Here is a 13,949-nt window from a genome sequence, read left to right as displayed (position 1 = left end):
TCTTTGTCATAAGGCCAAAGCATCATGTTGTTACTGCTTCAGTGAAAATACTGTCTTATATAACAGTGATCACATCTATTACGAGGGCTCATTTGAATGTGGTTCTGAGGTAAGTAACTTAAAGCAAAAAGAAACCACTGACTTATTTTTGATATCCATTAATAAATAGTGCTATTGTATGTCTATTTCCTCTATAAGGATATGAATATAACAGGCAAAAGCAGAGGAAACTCTGGGTTATCAGGCCACTCTTACATCCACACATACACATAACAGATGGGGCCCTAAGGGGTGTCTTCCAGGCAGAAGGATCCAATGGACACCCTGAAGGCAAAGCACAGTAATGATGAGGACAACACAGAGGAGAAGGCGATGAGGAGGAAGAGGAGGAAGGACTAACACTGATACACTTTGCGCACAAATATGGCCTCATGTATGAGTATGCCAGAGTGTGCAGGCAGTTTCTGGAGGACGAAGGGACTGATACCACTAAATGGCCCCACAGTTACCTGATCCAATGAAATCCATCAAAAGTGTGACATCGTTCCATTCCTCACACATTACCGAGTCTATATCAGTATACATATCCACATGTTTTTTTCTTATTGAGATTCGATGTGTTTTTAAAGTGTTCCTTTAACTCTTTTGAGCAGTCTAATTTATTTCTCAAGTAGGTGAATCAGCAACTTAAAAAAAAAAAAAAAACCCACAAAAACCAAAAAAACAAACTGTGAATGGTGCAGCCACATGCTGTATGTAATACATTTATCCAGGTGTCTTAGTGACAGTAACAAGAGGCCCAATAATATGCCTGTCCAGCCATAAACTAAACAGATAACAACATGACAAGGGATTTATACCGACTTCATATTATAGCTCACTATCTGATATACAGTATCTCTCACTATTTACTTTCTCAAGCTTTTCCGAGCTTTTGCCAACGATGATGACGATGATTTGAAAAACTATCCCTTGTACAGACGACAAAACACAGACCAACCACTCTTGCTTTGGACTAAAACGTATAAACCATCACTTCTTTAAAAAGGCAGGCCGCCACAAATTCCTAAGCAGGAATTGTGTTTCAGTTCTTTACTTTTAAACATTATTAGGACTCAAACCATAGTACGTCTGAGGTAAGCATCTCAAAAAGGGTATTGTGATCTGGATGTAACCTAATTTGAAACCTTCTCCAACTCTCTAACACTCCCCCCCCCCCCCCCCAACCCCCCCACCCTCCTCTTTTTTTTTTTTTTACACCCCACCCCCCCCCCCCCCCCCCCACACACACACACACACTTTCTTTTATTTCCTTTTGAGCCCGCACCCCCCACCCCCACTCCTGACCTAACTAAAACACAGTGCACAGTGCTTCACAATGAAGTGTATTTCTTTCACATGTTAATGCTTTTACTCATGGCTCAGTGCACAGCACAAGGCAAGAAACAGAGCTGGTCAGGAAAACAAGACTGCGCGCACAGACACAGATAGAATGAATCTAAATGAACTGCCACTGACTTACCTTTATTTGTGATAATGACGTTTGAATGAATGAAAGAATGAAAGAAAGAACCATGTCTATTGTAGACATTTGTCATTGTTTCTAACCATTTACACAAAAAACCCTTTTCCATATTGACAAAGAGGGCGTATGTGTGTGTCTGTCGAGGAATTGATTGTACAGATTTGACAAGGGGGAGGAAGAAAAAAAACAGAGATGAAAATACATATGTTGACATTCATGCTGTTTGACAAATAGAACTACAGCGAGTCTCGGAAACAAAAAGTAACACAGCTGTATGCGAATTTTGTGTGTGTGCGCATGTATGTAACTCCTCCTTAAAACCTGGTTTACTGCCAGGTTTCAAAAATGCACGAGAAGTGATTTATCGGTTCATTAATTAATTAAATTCTTCTGTGACGGCCGATTCGATCCCGTTTTATCCTTTTTGCTTCATTGTTTTTAACATGTTTCATATTTCACCCAGTTAGCAAGGACGTGGATGAATTGTACTTTGGAACAAACAGCCACGACATTTCGTTTTCACAGGCTAACGATATCTGTTTCGGGAATACGGTGACAATTCATCCACCGGTAAAGCAGATTGCGAATGATTACTTTCACATGCTAAATTGTGTGAGAGCTGGAGACACTGTCATGGTAATTTGCAGAAATTCAGGTAAAGGAATGAAGACCAAGAGGAACATTAATCTTTTGCTTTGCGGTGACGTTAACTGCGAATCTCTGCAATGGTAAGCTTCCCTTTTAAGGAGCTGAAACACAGGGATTCAAAGAACAGAAACCCAAACAGTGGATTTGGTGTGCAGGAGAACAGCATTGCCATCTGTCTTCTACAGAAAAAATGTTTCTGTCTGCTCAGTATGCCCATCAATAAACATTTCTAACAAATACTCATAGCTGCACATTATATTCTGTGTACTCATCAGGAGTCGGATCAATAAACCAGACAGAATATGTTGCTGATTTGCCAGTTATTGATTTATACTGTCTATGATCCCTGTAAGCCTAAAACTAACCATTTCTCTTGTATGAGCTTCAAATGACGTCCTTATTATCACCAACATGCTACTTAGAAGTGCAGGTTAATAAGTCTAATAGCTCTGCATTTAACCCCCTGATGGCCTGCTAAGCCTGTTCGCTCCTCCCGGTTCCCCTTGAACAGCTAATCTCTCCCTCTGGGACCATCGCTGTCTGTCTGCGTCCACTCTTCGTTTCTGTTAGACCCACGGCTTAGCTCGGGAGGAGCTTCGTGCTGAGTTAGCCTTTATCATCCAACCATATGGTCTGAGGTAGATCAAGGCTCTCTCGTGGGAGATAGTAACACATAATTCCTTTGCTTGATGTGATGTTCAGACGGTCCAGACTGACATTGACCAGTCTGGTGTAGCTGTCTGTTTCAGGAAGTGTCTGAGTGATTTTGAAATCCTCTGGGATTTCTGGCTGAAACCTTCTGTCACTGTTTGCAAGTTTGCAGTGCGCTCTCCTTCTTTTCCTGCTTGTCTTTCACTTCTCCTTTATCGTTCTTCATATTAGCGATGTAAAATATATTTCAAAGATATTACAACACTGCCTTAAAAATAGACCTGAGATTTGATTTGCCATTTATTGCGCCGTGTAACTGACAGCAGATCAGATTTCTGATGATTCTCATCTGAAATTTCCTCTTAATGCCAAAAAAGGTCAGAAACGGAAATAAGAAAAGCCACAAAAAGCTCACACAGACCTGAGTATGACCAGTCGACATCTTCGGTGAGCCTCCTCAAGCCTTGGGCCAATGGTTCAGCTTCCACAACTATCAGGGAGAGAGAGAGATTATTAAGTATGACGTGATCAATGACTTTTTCTTGGGTTCACTTCAGTTCATTCACCAAGCTGCCTATTAGAAAAAAATTAGTTTCATTTAAGCACACGGCAAAGGTAAGATTCTCTAAGTAACACTGAAACAGCCACAACTTTGAATTATTCCATTGGTGTTATATACTGATTTATTCAGTGGCCCTATACATTTATAGGGCCACTGAAAAAAATTGGGGTGTGTTTTGGATTTTATTTTCCCAGAATTCTGACACTGACAGAAATGTTTTCTCTTCCGCAGAGCTATGTCAATATATGAAATGACTATTTTTCACTTTTGAAGGGCAAAATAAAATCTTGGTCAAGGTGTTTGAAATGCCACTCACACCAGAAACTACCTTTTAAGGCCCACACGTGACAGATTTCATCATTACAAATTTGCAATGTATTGAACGTAATGTAATATATAGTTCTGGGGCGATCACGGCTCAAGAGTTGGGAGTTCGCCTTGTAATCGGAAGGTTGCCGGTTCGAGCCCCGGCTTGGACAGTCTCGGTCGTTGTGTCCTTGGGCAAGACACTTCACCCGTTGCCTACTGGTGGTGGTCAGAGGGCCCGGTGGCGCCAGTGTCTGGCAGCCTCGCCTCTGTCAGTGCGCCCCAGGGTGGCTGTGGCTATAATGTAGCTGCCATCACCAGTGTGTGAATGGGTGGATGACTGGTTGTGTAAAGCACTTTGGGGTCCTTAGGGACTAGAAAAGCGCTGTACAAATACAGACCATTTTTTCCAAAGTGACAACATCCCAACTCACACTGTACTTCCCATGAAATACAATAGTTTCAAAGTTACAATTCATAACAAGGAATATAAATAGACATGTTTTTAATTTATGTTTGCAATGAATGCAGGTTAGGTGGTTTACAATAAACATATTCTATATCCTGGGTAGTCCAGTCCAGAGCCTTTTGATGTCTTAATTAAACAAACCAACAAATGAATTCTATACTGAATCAAAACATCTCTATTTTTCATCATAATGACCTGTGTGTAGCCTTGAGTAACAATCTGTCTTTGCTGGATGGGTTTAATTAATGAAATAATTCCTTCTTCCCATTTTCTGCCACTTGAGCTCATCATGCTCCTCTGACTGTTAAATTATTCTCTGACACAGGGATCAGCAACCTGACAACAATAATTTATGATAATTTGGATGTTTTTTATGATTATGATACCATTGCACAATAACACCATGCTTTGGTAGTATTTATGAAATTATTAAACTAAAATAATAAAATTCAATCACTTCTTTTATAATTTTTGTTAAAATCTAAACAGAATAATCATGGCACGGTGAGAAATATATATTCGCATGTACAGGCCGACTTTAGTTACCTGTGTTTTTGCAAATGAATCCGTGTAAATTTGCCTGCTTTGATGATGAATGAAACATTGTAAGTTGTAATAACTGAAAATTAAACAGTTCAGTTTCCGCACCAGCTAAAATTTAATTGTTGCCGTAAAGAAACAGTCTTGGCAGTAAAAGTAAATCTGTCTTTCTTAACAGCCGTTCTTCATTTGGACTCTGTTGGTTGCCATTTATGTGTATACACCCATGTTAAACACAGCTTTACAAGTCCAACAAAGATAAAAGAAAAGGGTGCAGGTGATAAATTGCAACAATGTACATATTATAACTTTTCTTGGCAAATGTAACGAATGATAGCAAATCTAAATAACATTTTCCATCTTTTTAACTAAGTATGTGATGCAAATGAAATAAAAGAGTATCACTAAACAAGAGATCACTTTGTAGAGCGCAGGAAGTAACTGTAATTCTGTTAGCATACACGCACACACAAACACACATTCATAGAGCTATCTATCACGGCAGTAACTTTCACTCTGGGACAGATGAGGACACGATGATGAATGGTGTCGCAGCTTCAGTGTATCTGTGGAAGTGCTGCTTGCATAGCTAATAATTCCACTAGCTGTACATTTGCTAACAGCTTTGTGCCCTTCCATAACCACCCTCTCTTCTATTATCACAGTGTAACAACATAAAAACGCACAACGCTCTCTTCCTTGTGCTAAATCTAGTTCAGACTCTTGCTTTCTATTTTCACATTCTGCATACCAATCTTTTTCTCTGCTTTAGTTTTCCTTCCTACTTCAAACAGGGTTCGGTAATGAAAGGTATTTAATGAAAGAATCGACTGCATGTGAATTTATTTTCTTAACTTGGTTGGTTGGTTTTTAGGAGAGCTGAGTGAGTACTATCAAGTGTATTTCCTAATCATTTCTATTCATGGCACAAGGGTAATCTCAGCTGGATAATAATGTCAACAACATTATAAAAAAAAATCTTCGCATTTCTGTTAATCAAAACTGCAAAGATGTCTATCTTTACGTGTGGTCCAACAAGCCTGTTGCTACACTGAACCCCACAAAGAGAGCAGCAGGGGGCTCCATGACAGTCCAGACTGCAACATAGAATCTGAAAGGTTTGTGTCAAAAACAACATGAATAAATAAAAAATAAGAGGACTATAAGAAACCATCTTCTCTTTCTTTGATCTTTTACTGTGTGCAAAAATACAGAAAACCTGTCCTCCAGGAAGATGAAAGCCCTGCGCAGAGTCAGATTTAGGTCACGGACAACAACCATCATATCCACAACGTTAAATCTGTCCGTGCGGCTCAAGAATAATCCCATTGTTTACTGCATAAAGCAGCAGGATAGAAACACTGGGTAAATTACTGCGCATGTGACATATGCACTTGTGTTGTTCAAACACCAAATATATTTAATGCAACGCTGCCACAAATCCTTTCTGTATCATCTGTTAAAACTCCTTCCTAATGAATATTCAACAAATGCTGACAGAGAATCAGCCACAGGGGGATGTAATGTATTTTACACTTGTCTGACTCATTGTTGCTTCTTCCGCGTTTTTACCCCATAAGTGAATTAAGGGGAAAAAATAAAAGAATCGTTGCTTTCTTCTCTCTCTTTTTGGAGTTTACAGACAGCTCACTGCTAACTAGCTGGATGAAGAGTTAAAAACAGAAAACAATCTGAGGGAAAAAGGGTTCTGGAAATATCTGAACAGTGACTTATGCTTCAATCCACAAAAACAAACAAAAAAAACATGAATCCGCACTTCCTTTACTGTGCTTCATCACTGTTACATGAATCCAGTCCCACAGTCACCGATGAATCCACTACATTTGGAAATGTATGTAGTTAATGCGTGTATTACCCTGCATATTGCCTGTACTGCAAGAATGAGAAATGATGTGTATTTAGGTGTATGGTCAAGTGAAGAAAACTACAACCAGATCTGTATCTGTGAATTATTATGGTCCGTGTAGTCACAATGACTTTGGATGTGTATTATGTTTCTACAAGGAGCGAAGAAAAGCACTGAGGAGAAATGAATGGAGTCAGCTGGAGCTTTAATAATGACTTCATTAATGTCACACTATGCGCAATCTAATTTGGTAATGCTCTTTGGTAAACTTGGATTTTCAAGGGTTTTTTTTCTAGAATTAAATTTCCATCTGAAAAGGTATTTGAAGTATTTCTTTGGAGAAAAACAGGAGAACCGGAGAACTGCCATGGGCAATGCGTGGAAAACAAATATTCAGAATTGAATGAAAATGCAGAATAAATGTATCTCAGCAGTATTTCCTTCCCATGTGATCACTGAGACGACACTTGATTAGACATCCATGACCCGCTCTGCAGTTATGAATTCATGTCCTTTCTCACAATAAAAACGGTTTTCTGCTTAATCAAAAGACAAAACCTTAGTTTACTATGGGACAGAAAATACAGCAACTTTCAGGAGAAACTTAATAATAACTGTATCAAGTGACAGGAATTCACGAATGAACACAGCAAACTTAGCACGTTTTTCACTTCATAATACAGCCTGTGACTAAGAGTGTAATTCTCAAGTAATTAAAGGAAATTTCTGTATGTATTTTATTTTAAATTACAGTATCTACTAATACTTAAAGGTAGGCATACTGGAATAATGGGTAACAAATCAAGTTTTTTAAAGAAACCAAAAAATAACTTGATTGTAACTAATTTTGAATAATGCCTAAGTAGTTTAGGTAGATTATGAGTACGTTTAAGTACTGCAAAAGTTCAGGTATTTTCCATAAAGGGATCCACAAATTATATTTGAGTAAGTACCTTGAGTGCTGAGTACTTTCTTGGTAATTTGATGAAAAATCACAATCTTACAATGTAAGTGCACTGTACTTTTCTGGACACTGGCTGTATTGTGGAGCGGCTTAATCTTGGCTAAATTCATGTATTTTGCAGGAAAAGAGACACTGATGGAGCTTTAGAGGTTCTGCAAAGACAAAAGGGAGAAGCTGCCCGAAAATAGGTGTGCCAAGCTTGTGGTACCATACTCAAAATGTCTCGAGGCAGTGATTGCTGCCAAGAGTGCTTCAACAAAGTCTAAAGCGAAGACTGTGAATGCTTACGTTATATTTTTGTTTTGTTTTTTGTTTTTTTTTATATATAGTTGTAAGAATTTCAAGCAAACTTTTTTTATTTTGACATTATGGGGTATTGTATGTAGAATTTTGAGGTGAAATTTTCATATAAAATTCATTTTGGAATAAGACTGAAAAAATGACAAAATGTGGAACAAGTGAAGCGCTGTGATTACTTTGTGGATGCACGTTATGCTGGCAGTGCCCTGCATGTGAAATGATGCTGGTTAAGCAGGAAAAGATTTCTCAAAATTAGACAATGAAAAGGTTCTCACAGGTGCTTTTCCAGAGTGCTGCCCTTTAAGAGAATACTGCTCAGCAGGACAAATGTAGATGGAAGACCAGAAGGAGGAAACCAAGACAAGCATTCTCTTAAAAGAGCTGGCAGAGAAAGAGACAAAACTCTCCATCAACAGGAACCAGCAGCTTCAGGTATACTGCCTGAGCTCATGATGTTTCTTTACAACAGTGGCTTGTTGAATCCTAAGAGATTTTTTCAAAAATGTTTCTCAGTTTAGTGAAGAATCCTTAAAAATAAACTTTTTTTCTGTTCAGCAACTCCAACTTTTACATCCTTAAATACTTGAAAAAACTAACTGTCTAAACCTACCTACCTAAAAATGTTCTTAGTTTCCTTAGAAGAGATAATGGTATAATAAATTTTTAAAGTTTTAAAGTGTTTTGCTGATATTTTATTGACTCCTTTTACATATAGAGGATTTTCATACTTACTTACTTCACTGAAGAGGTATGTGCCACCCTGCCTAGACCTCTTGCCCCTCCTTTCCCCCCTCATGTAAAGTTTACAAAACACCATTTACACACAAGCCCCAACTCTCTGCACAACATGCACATATTGTCCAGGGTTACTACTGTCTTCACTGCAAGTTATAAGTACACATGCAGCACTGCTAACGAAAATACCTTTTGTTATCAGTAATGAATACGTTATGCTGAAATGCACACATGTGGAAACTTTTGGGGGTTTTTCCAGTGCAAAAACTGTAAAGTTGAAGCTTTTAGCAGATAAGATAAGGCATATATTGGGGGGTTTGTGGACATTTTGGATCACACAGATAGGTTTCATAGCTACAGCAGGAGCTAGCCACAAGAGCCACAAAGCCACATTTGGTCTGTGGCTGTCAGTCAGTTTTTAGACACTACTTGAGGGAAGAGATGACGAGACAGTGAAAAGCCAGGAGCAAAAAGACACTGGTGCTCTCTGCTTTAAGAGCATAGCGGAGACTGATGGGCTTTCACTGCTACAGGCTGGCCATGCATAAAGCTCACAGCTGAATCACTGTATTATTCCACCCATCTGCACTTTATCTGCTTTATCAGATTTCCTGATATTAAAATTTTAAGAGACTGCTGCAGAAAGAAGACTTTCTATGAACGGTGTTTTATTTAGACAGGAAAGTCAAAGGACATGCAGCGCTCCAACAATGTTTCACTGTCAAACAATCACACGGCTACTATCTGATACCTGCATCAAGGGCATCCAGAAGTAACTGATGTCCTGTGATAAATGAAAGTAATTAAGATGAATGAAATCCTGACTGAAAGGCGTAGAACAGGCACTTGACACTGACGACACTGACTACACTGACGTGTCAGTCAGTGAGGATAATTTGTTATCAGAGCAACACTCATGCATATACGCACAAAAGATCCTTCGTTTTCACATGTGTATCAGCTGGTTGGGAAAAACTATTTTCCTTTAAAAAAAAAAATAGCATCACACAACCACGTTTCTTAAATTAAATAGCAGGTATTAGTAGTAGGTGCATTTTTAATTTACAGTGCCACTTTTCTTGTAGACAAAATTTAAAAAACAACTTTTAAATGGAAAAGGGGACAAAGATCACAAAGGCAAAGGTCATGAAACTGTTACCTCCTGCTCCCATCACCCTGCTACCTCTCGAATTTCATTACATCAACACTGATTCATTCCAGACGTGATTTGGTGATGAAGTGCTGAAATTTACTGTTTCAGTCTACATATTTGACCGTGACCTTTTCTCCTTCTTTAGTTACCAATCCCCCTCTGCCCAGAGCAGGGACGTGAACTTACCAAATTAAATCAAGAATTGATGTTTAGGCAAGGAATTTTAGTGTTGCAGTTTGTGAACCTGCATTAGTTTTGGATCACTGGATTTCTCATTCACTGAATTAAACTGATATGTCACTTGTTTTTTGGTTGTTTTTATTAGCTTTATACAGCAATAGCATTGGTTTTCTTCTGCGGAAGGCTGCGGTGGGGGGATGGAGATGCTGCGGGAATGATTCATTGAAACCTTCTCACTGTTATTAGATTAAGGAAAAGCGAAGCTGTCCCAGCTGAACACTAATGAATAGCACCGTGTTGGATTACATGACTCCTGGGAGAGATTTAGCCCGACTCCTGAGATGAGGGAATAGGCTGCTGTGTTTACACCAACACACACTGATTTTTAATGGTAGATGTTATTACTGTTGTCCTCTTAAATGAGTCTCAGCACTCCAACAGGAAGCCCACATGTGTTCACCCACAGAGGGAGAGGTGTCTGTGAGGTCCTGTGAATGTATTCATTTATAAGGGGTTTACTTTGAAGCCTGGTAAAAATCATATGTGAATTCAATTGTATGTACGATGTTACAATGTTACAATGTTAATAATACATGTAAATGGATCTAATTTGTACAGAGACCATTTTCAAGCAGAAATCTATGATACTTAGATTGTTAGTTTTTCTGAAATGATTCCAACAAAGGCTTACAGTAAGCAGACAGGGAGCTTTTAGGAAAGGGGACCCTAAAGAGACATCCACTAAAATTGATTTTTTTTTTCAGACCATTGCTTATCTAACTAGGGTTACAGAGGGCTGAAGCTCATCCCAGCTGACATTGTGAAAGAGATGGGGTACACCCTGGACAGGTCATCAAACCATAACAGGACTAACACAAGGAGACAGCCTACTATTGATGCTCACATCCACCGCTGCAGCCAATTTAGGCTCCACAAATAGGCTGGCACGTACTTGCACAGCGAGAACATGCAAACTTCACACAGAAAGAAAACTCAAAACCTTCAAGCTGCGAGGCATCATATTTGTCTGCTGTAAGATAAATGAAGACTTTTTTAAATAAACATCCAAAGCTTTAGTGAACAACAAAAAACGTGATGAATTCCAATGTGTCACTATTTATCTAACAAAAACTAAATCAAAATGCAGAAATAGACTGTTAAAAAAAATGCAGTAGCTTGTAGAACTGCCTGGAAATAAAAACTCAAAATAATCATTCTCACGTGGCTTTGTCAGGCTCTCTTGCTTCAGTTTAAGCATAGCTTTGTTAAGTCAGGTCAAAGTCTGGACTTTGATTGGGTCATTGCAACATTTTATTCTTTTATTTTGCAGCCATTCTGTTGTAAATTTACTGCTTCAGATTATTGTTCTCGTGCATGACCCCAAGCAAGGTTTAGCTGTTGACAGATGACCTCACATTTAACTCATAGAAAAGTTTATGATTGACTCAATGACTGTGAGATGTCCAGGTCCTGTAGCTGCACGACAAGCCCAAATCATCACACATCCACCCCCATGCTTGACAGTTGTTATGAAGTGTTTCTGCAGATATGCTGTGTTTGGTGTTAGCCATTATGGCCAAACATATTAACTCTGGTCCTTTGTGTCCAAACCTCATTATTCCAAAGGTCTTGTGGTTTCTCTAGATACATCCTTACAAACCATAAGCCGCGCTTTTATGTTTTTGAAGAGAAGAGGCTTTCTCCTGGCAACCCTTCCAAACACGCTTTAATTTTTTCATCTTTTTCTAATTGTTCTGTCAAGAACTTTAACATTTAGGATGTTAACAGAGGCCTGTAGAGTCTGAGATGTAACTGTTGGGTCATTTAATAAACTACATCATATTGAACAACTCTAAGAAGAAGGACACAATAGTAGATTTGCAAAAATTCAGAGCTCGTCTCCACCCTGTGAAAGTTTGTGGGTTGGACATAGAAGTGGTAACAAAATCTAAATATCTAGTTTTACCACTAGATAACAAACTAGACTGGCCCCTGAATACAGACAAACTATACAAAAAGGGGGAGAGTCGCCTCTTTTTGTTAATCTTACATTCATCTTAAATTTGACCTGAGTGTCAAACCAACATCCAAAGCCAAATTGAGGCATTCAACCATAAACTGAACACTGCTAAGTGAAAGGACGCAGTGACAAAAACTGCCCTGACGGATCTCTGATGAACACACTACATCCGCGTCACATAAAACGTGACACCTGTTGACCTCAGCGTCAGAAACACAAGCCCAAACACACACACAAACGCACACAGGCACATACCACCAGGGGCCATCTTATAACTTATATAGCACTCAGCTGTGTTAGCCATCAGCTGGTTAAATTAGTATGCATGTCATCTCTCACCGTCTCACTATGTCTGTTTCCTTATCGTACTCTATCAGCCTCGGTCTGATTTCCTGTGTGTCATACTGGAAACTATGCACAGGTCCATTAGCAGGATGGTTAAACAGAACGAAGATTTAAACAAGAGACAGCTTAAATGTTGGTTGTACCACGAGCACCCTGTTATTAACAAGTCTAATTAAATATCCCTTAAATGGTTCAATGAACATCATTTATTAAACTGTCCATCTAATAAAATCCCAGTAATTTAATTACTTATAGATAAAATGCAGATTTTGCCCAGTTTTGCCTAGTTCTGGGACCTTTTCTGGTCTTTCTGTGTGTTGCTGTGTTTAAGATGTCTCACATATATCTATGTCCACCTGAAAGAATGAAACCTCAGAATAAAGTCCACCAGTGCAGGTTATGAGTTTAAGAGATTAGGCTCCATATAAAATGGAGGATATTGTTTCTGTGTGCTAAACAAACCAAACATTGTTCCGCAGAGAGTCAACGACATTAAAAGCGCAATATAAAACCTTATCACAAAAGCCTATCATTGCACTGTGTGTGTGTGTGTGTGTGTGTGTAACAGAGCATGTGGACTGTCTTGCACTCCAGCTGTTCTGAAAGAGGCAAAGAAATAAGCTTTGTGAGAAAGTGTGTGTATGCGTGTGCATGTGACTGGTTTAGAGGTGACCATGAAAATATGGGGCCCTGTCTTGAACAGCTGGGAAAGGGAGGGTTAAAAGACACATATGCAGACACACATACACACATACACACATACAGAGTGTTGACACCCGACTATGTCCAGCCAGATGAGGTATCACATATTCCTTTCCTGCCATTTGGCTCCATGAAAATCTAATAAAACCAAGCTTGTTCTGTAATTTAAAACTCTTCTCAGCTTTAACCAGTTTCATCTACACACTGCCTGACAACTCAAAAGTGGCTGCTGGGTCTCCATGGGACAAAAGCTTTAGTGTATTTCAGGGTGCGGACTGTACTATAAGGGAATCCCCACACTGGCAGCAGGAGTTAGTAATGTAATCAGAGTTGCATTGAGTTAAACATTTTCTTTCGCCTGTGCAATATTCTTGTTTACTGCACACAATAAATTGAATGACAATATCATACGTAGGCAGTGTCCAGAGAGCAGCAATTACCACAACAGTAAAAATTAATGAGCAGGTGTCCTCTTGCTGTATTTTTCTGTTATTCTGTTAAGATTTTTTGTAAACAATTCCTGGAATACTTTTTAGATGTAGGCTCAGATGGCCCCGCCCCTCCCTGAGCCTGGTTCTGCCGGAGGTTTCTTCCTGTTAAAAGGCAGTTTTTCCTTCCCACTGTCGCCAAAGTGCTTGCTCATAGGGTGTCATATGATTGTTGGGTTATTCTCTGTATGTATTATTGTAGGGTCTACCTTACAATATAAAGCGCCTTGAGGTGACCGTTGTCGTGATTTGGCGATATATAGTGAATTGAATTGAATTGAAGATGGGCACAGGAGGAGTGTAGCCAATTTGATCGACAGGTGAATGCTTTCTAATCCTTTTCGGCGTTTAGTTGTAGCTGCTGAAAAACACTGTAAGGAGTCAACTATACGATATTCCCAAAAATAAAATTCTTTTTTTAAAACTTATTATTGTGCATCCAATTAAATATCACTATTGCTAACTAAGCCAGGCTAGCATTAGCTAATAACCCC

General features: G+C 39.0%; 1 protein-coding gene across 5 annotated transcripts in view; it reads right to left on the bottom strand.

Moving 5' to 3' along the window:
- ptprz1b (protein tyrosine phosphatase receptor type Z1b) overlaps positions 1-13,949 on the bottom strand; it is a 61,544-nt gene that overhangs the window by 36,270 nt on the left and 11,325 nt on the right. For all 5 annotated transcript variants that reach the window (XM_042225655.1, XM_042225656.1, XM_042225657.1 and 2 more), the window contains exon 2: positions 3,246-3,314. In XM_042225655.1, the coding sequence (XP_042081589.1) occupies positions 3,246-3,314 (69 nt within the window). The remainder of the gene's footprint in view (positions 1-3,245; positions 3,315-13,949) is intronic.

This window comes from Haplochromis burtoni, unplaced genomic scaffold (genome assembly GCF_018398535.1).
Source record: "Haplochromis burtoni strain Fernald_Lab_line unplaced genomic scaffold, NCSU_Asbu1 Contig_178, whole genome shotgun sequence".
NCBI lineage: Eukaryota > Metazoa > Chordata > Actinopteri > Cichliformes > Cichlidae > Haplochromis > Haplochromis burtoni.
Note: the sequence above shows the minus strand (reverse complement) of the source record. Positions and strands in the feature narration are given on the sequence as shown.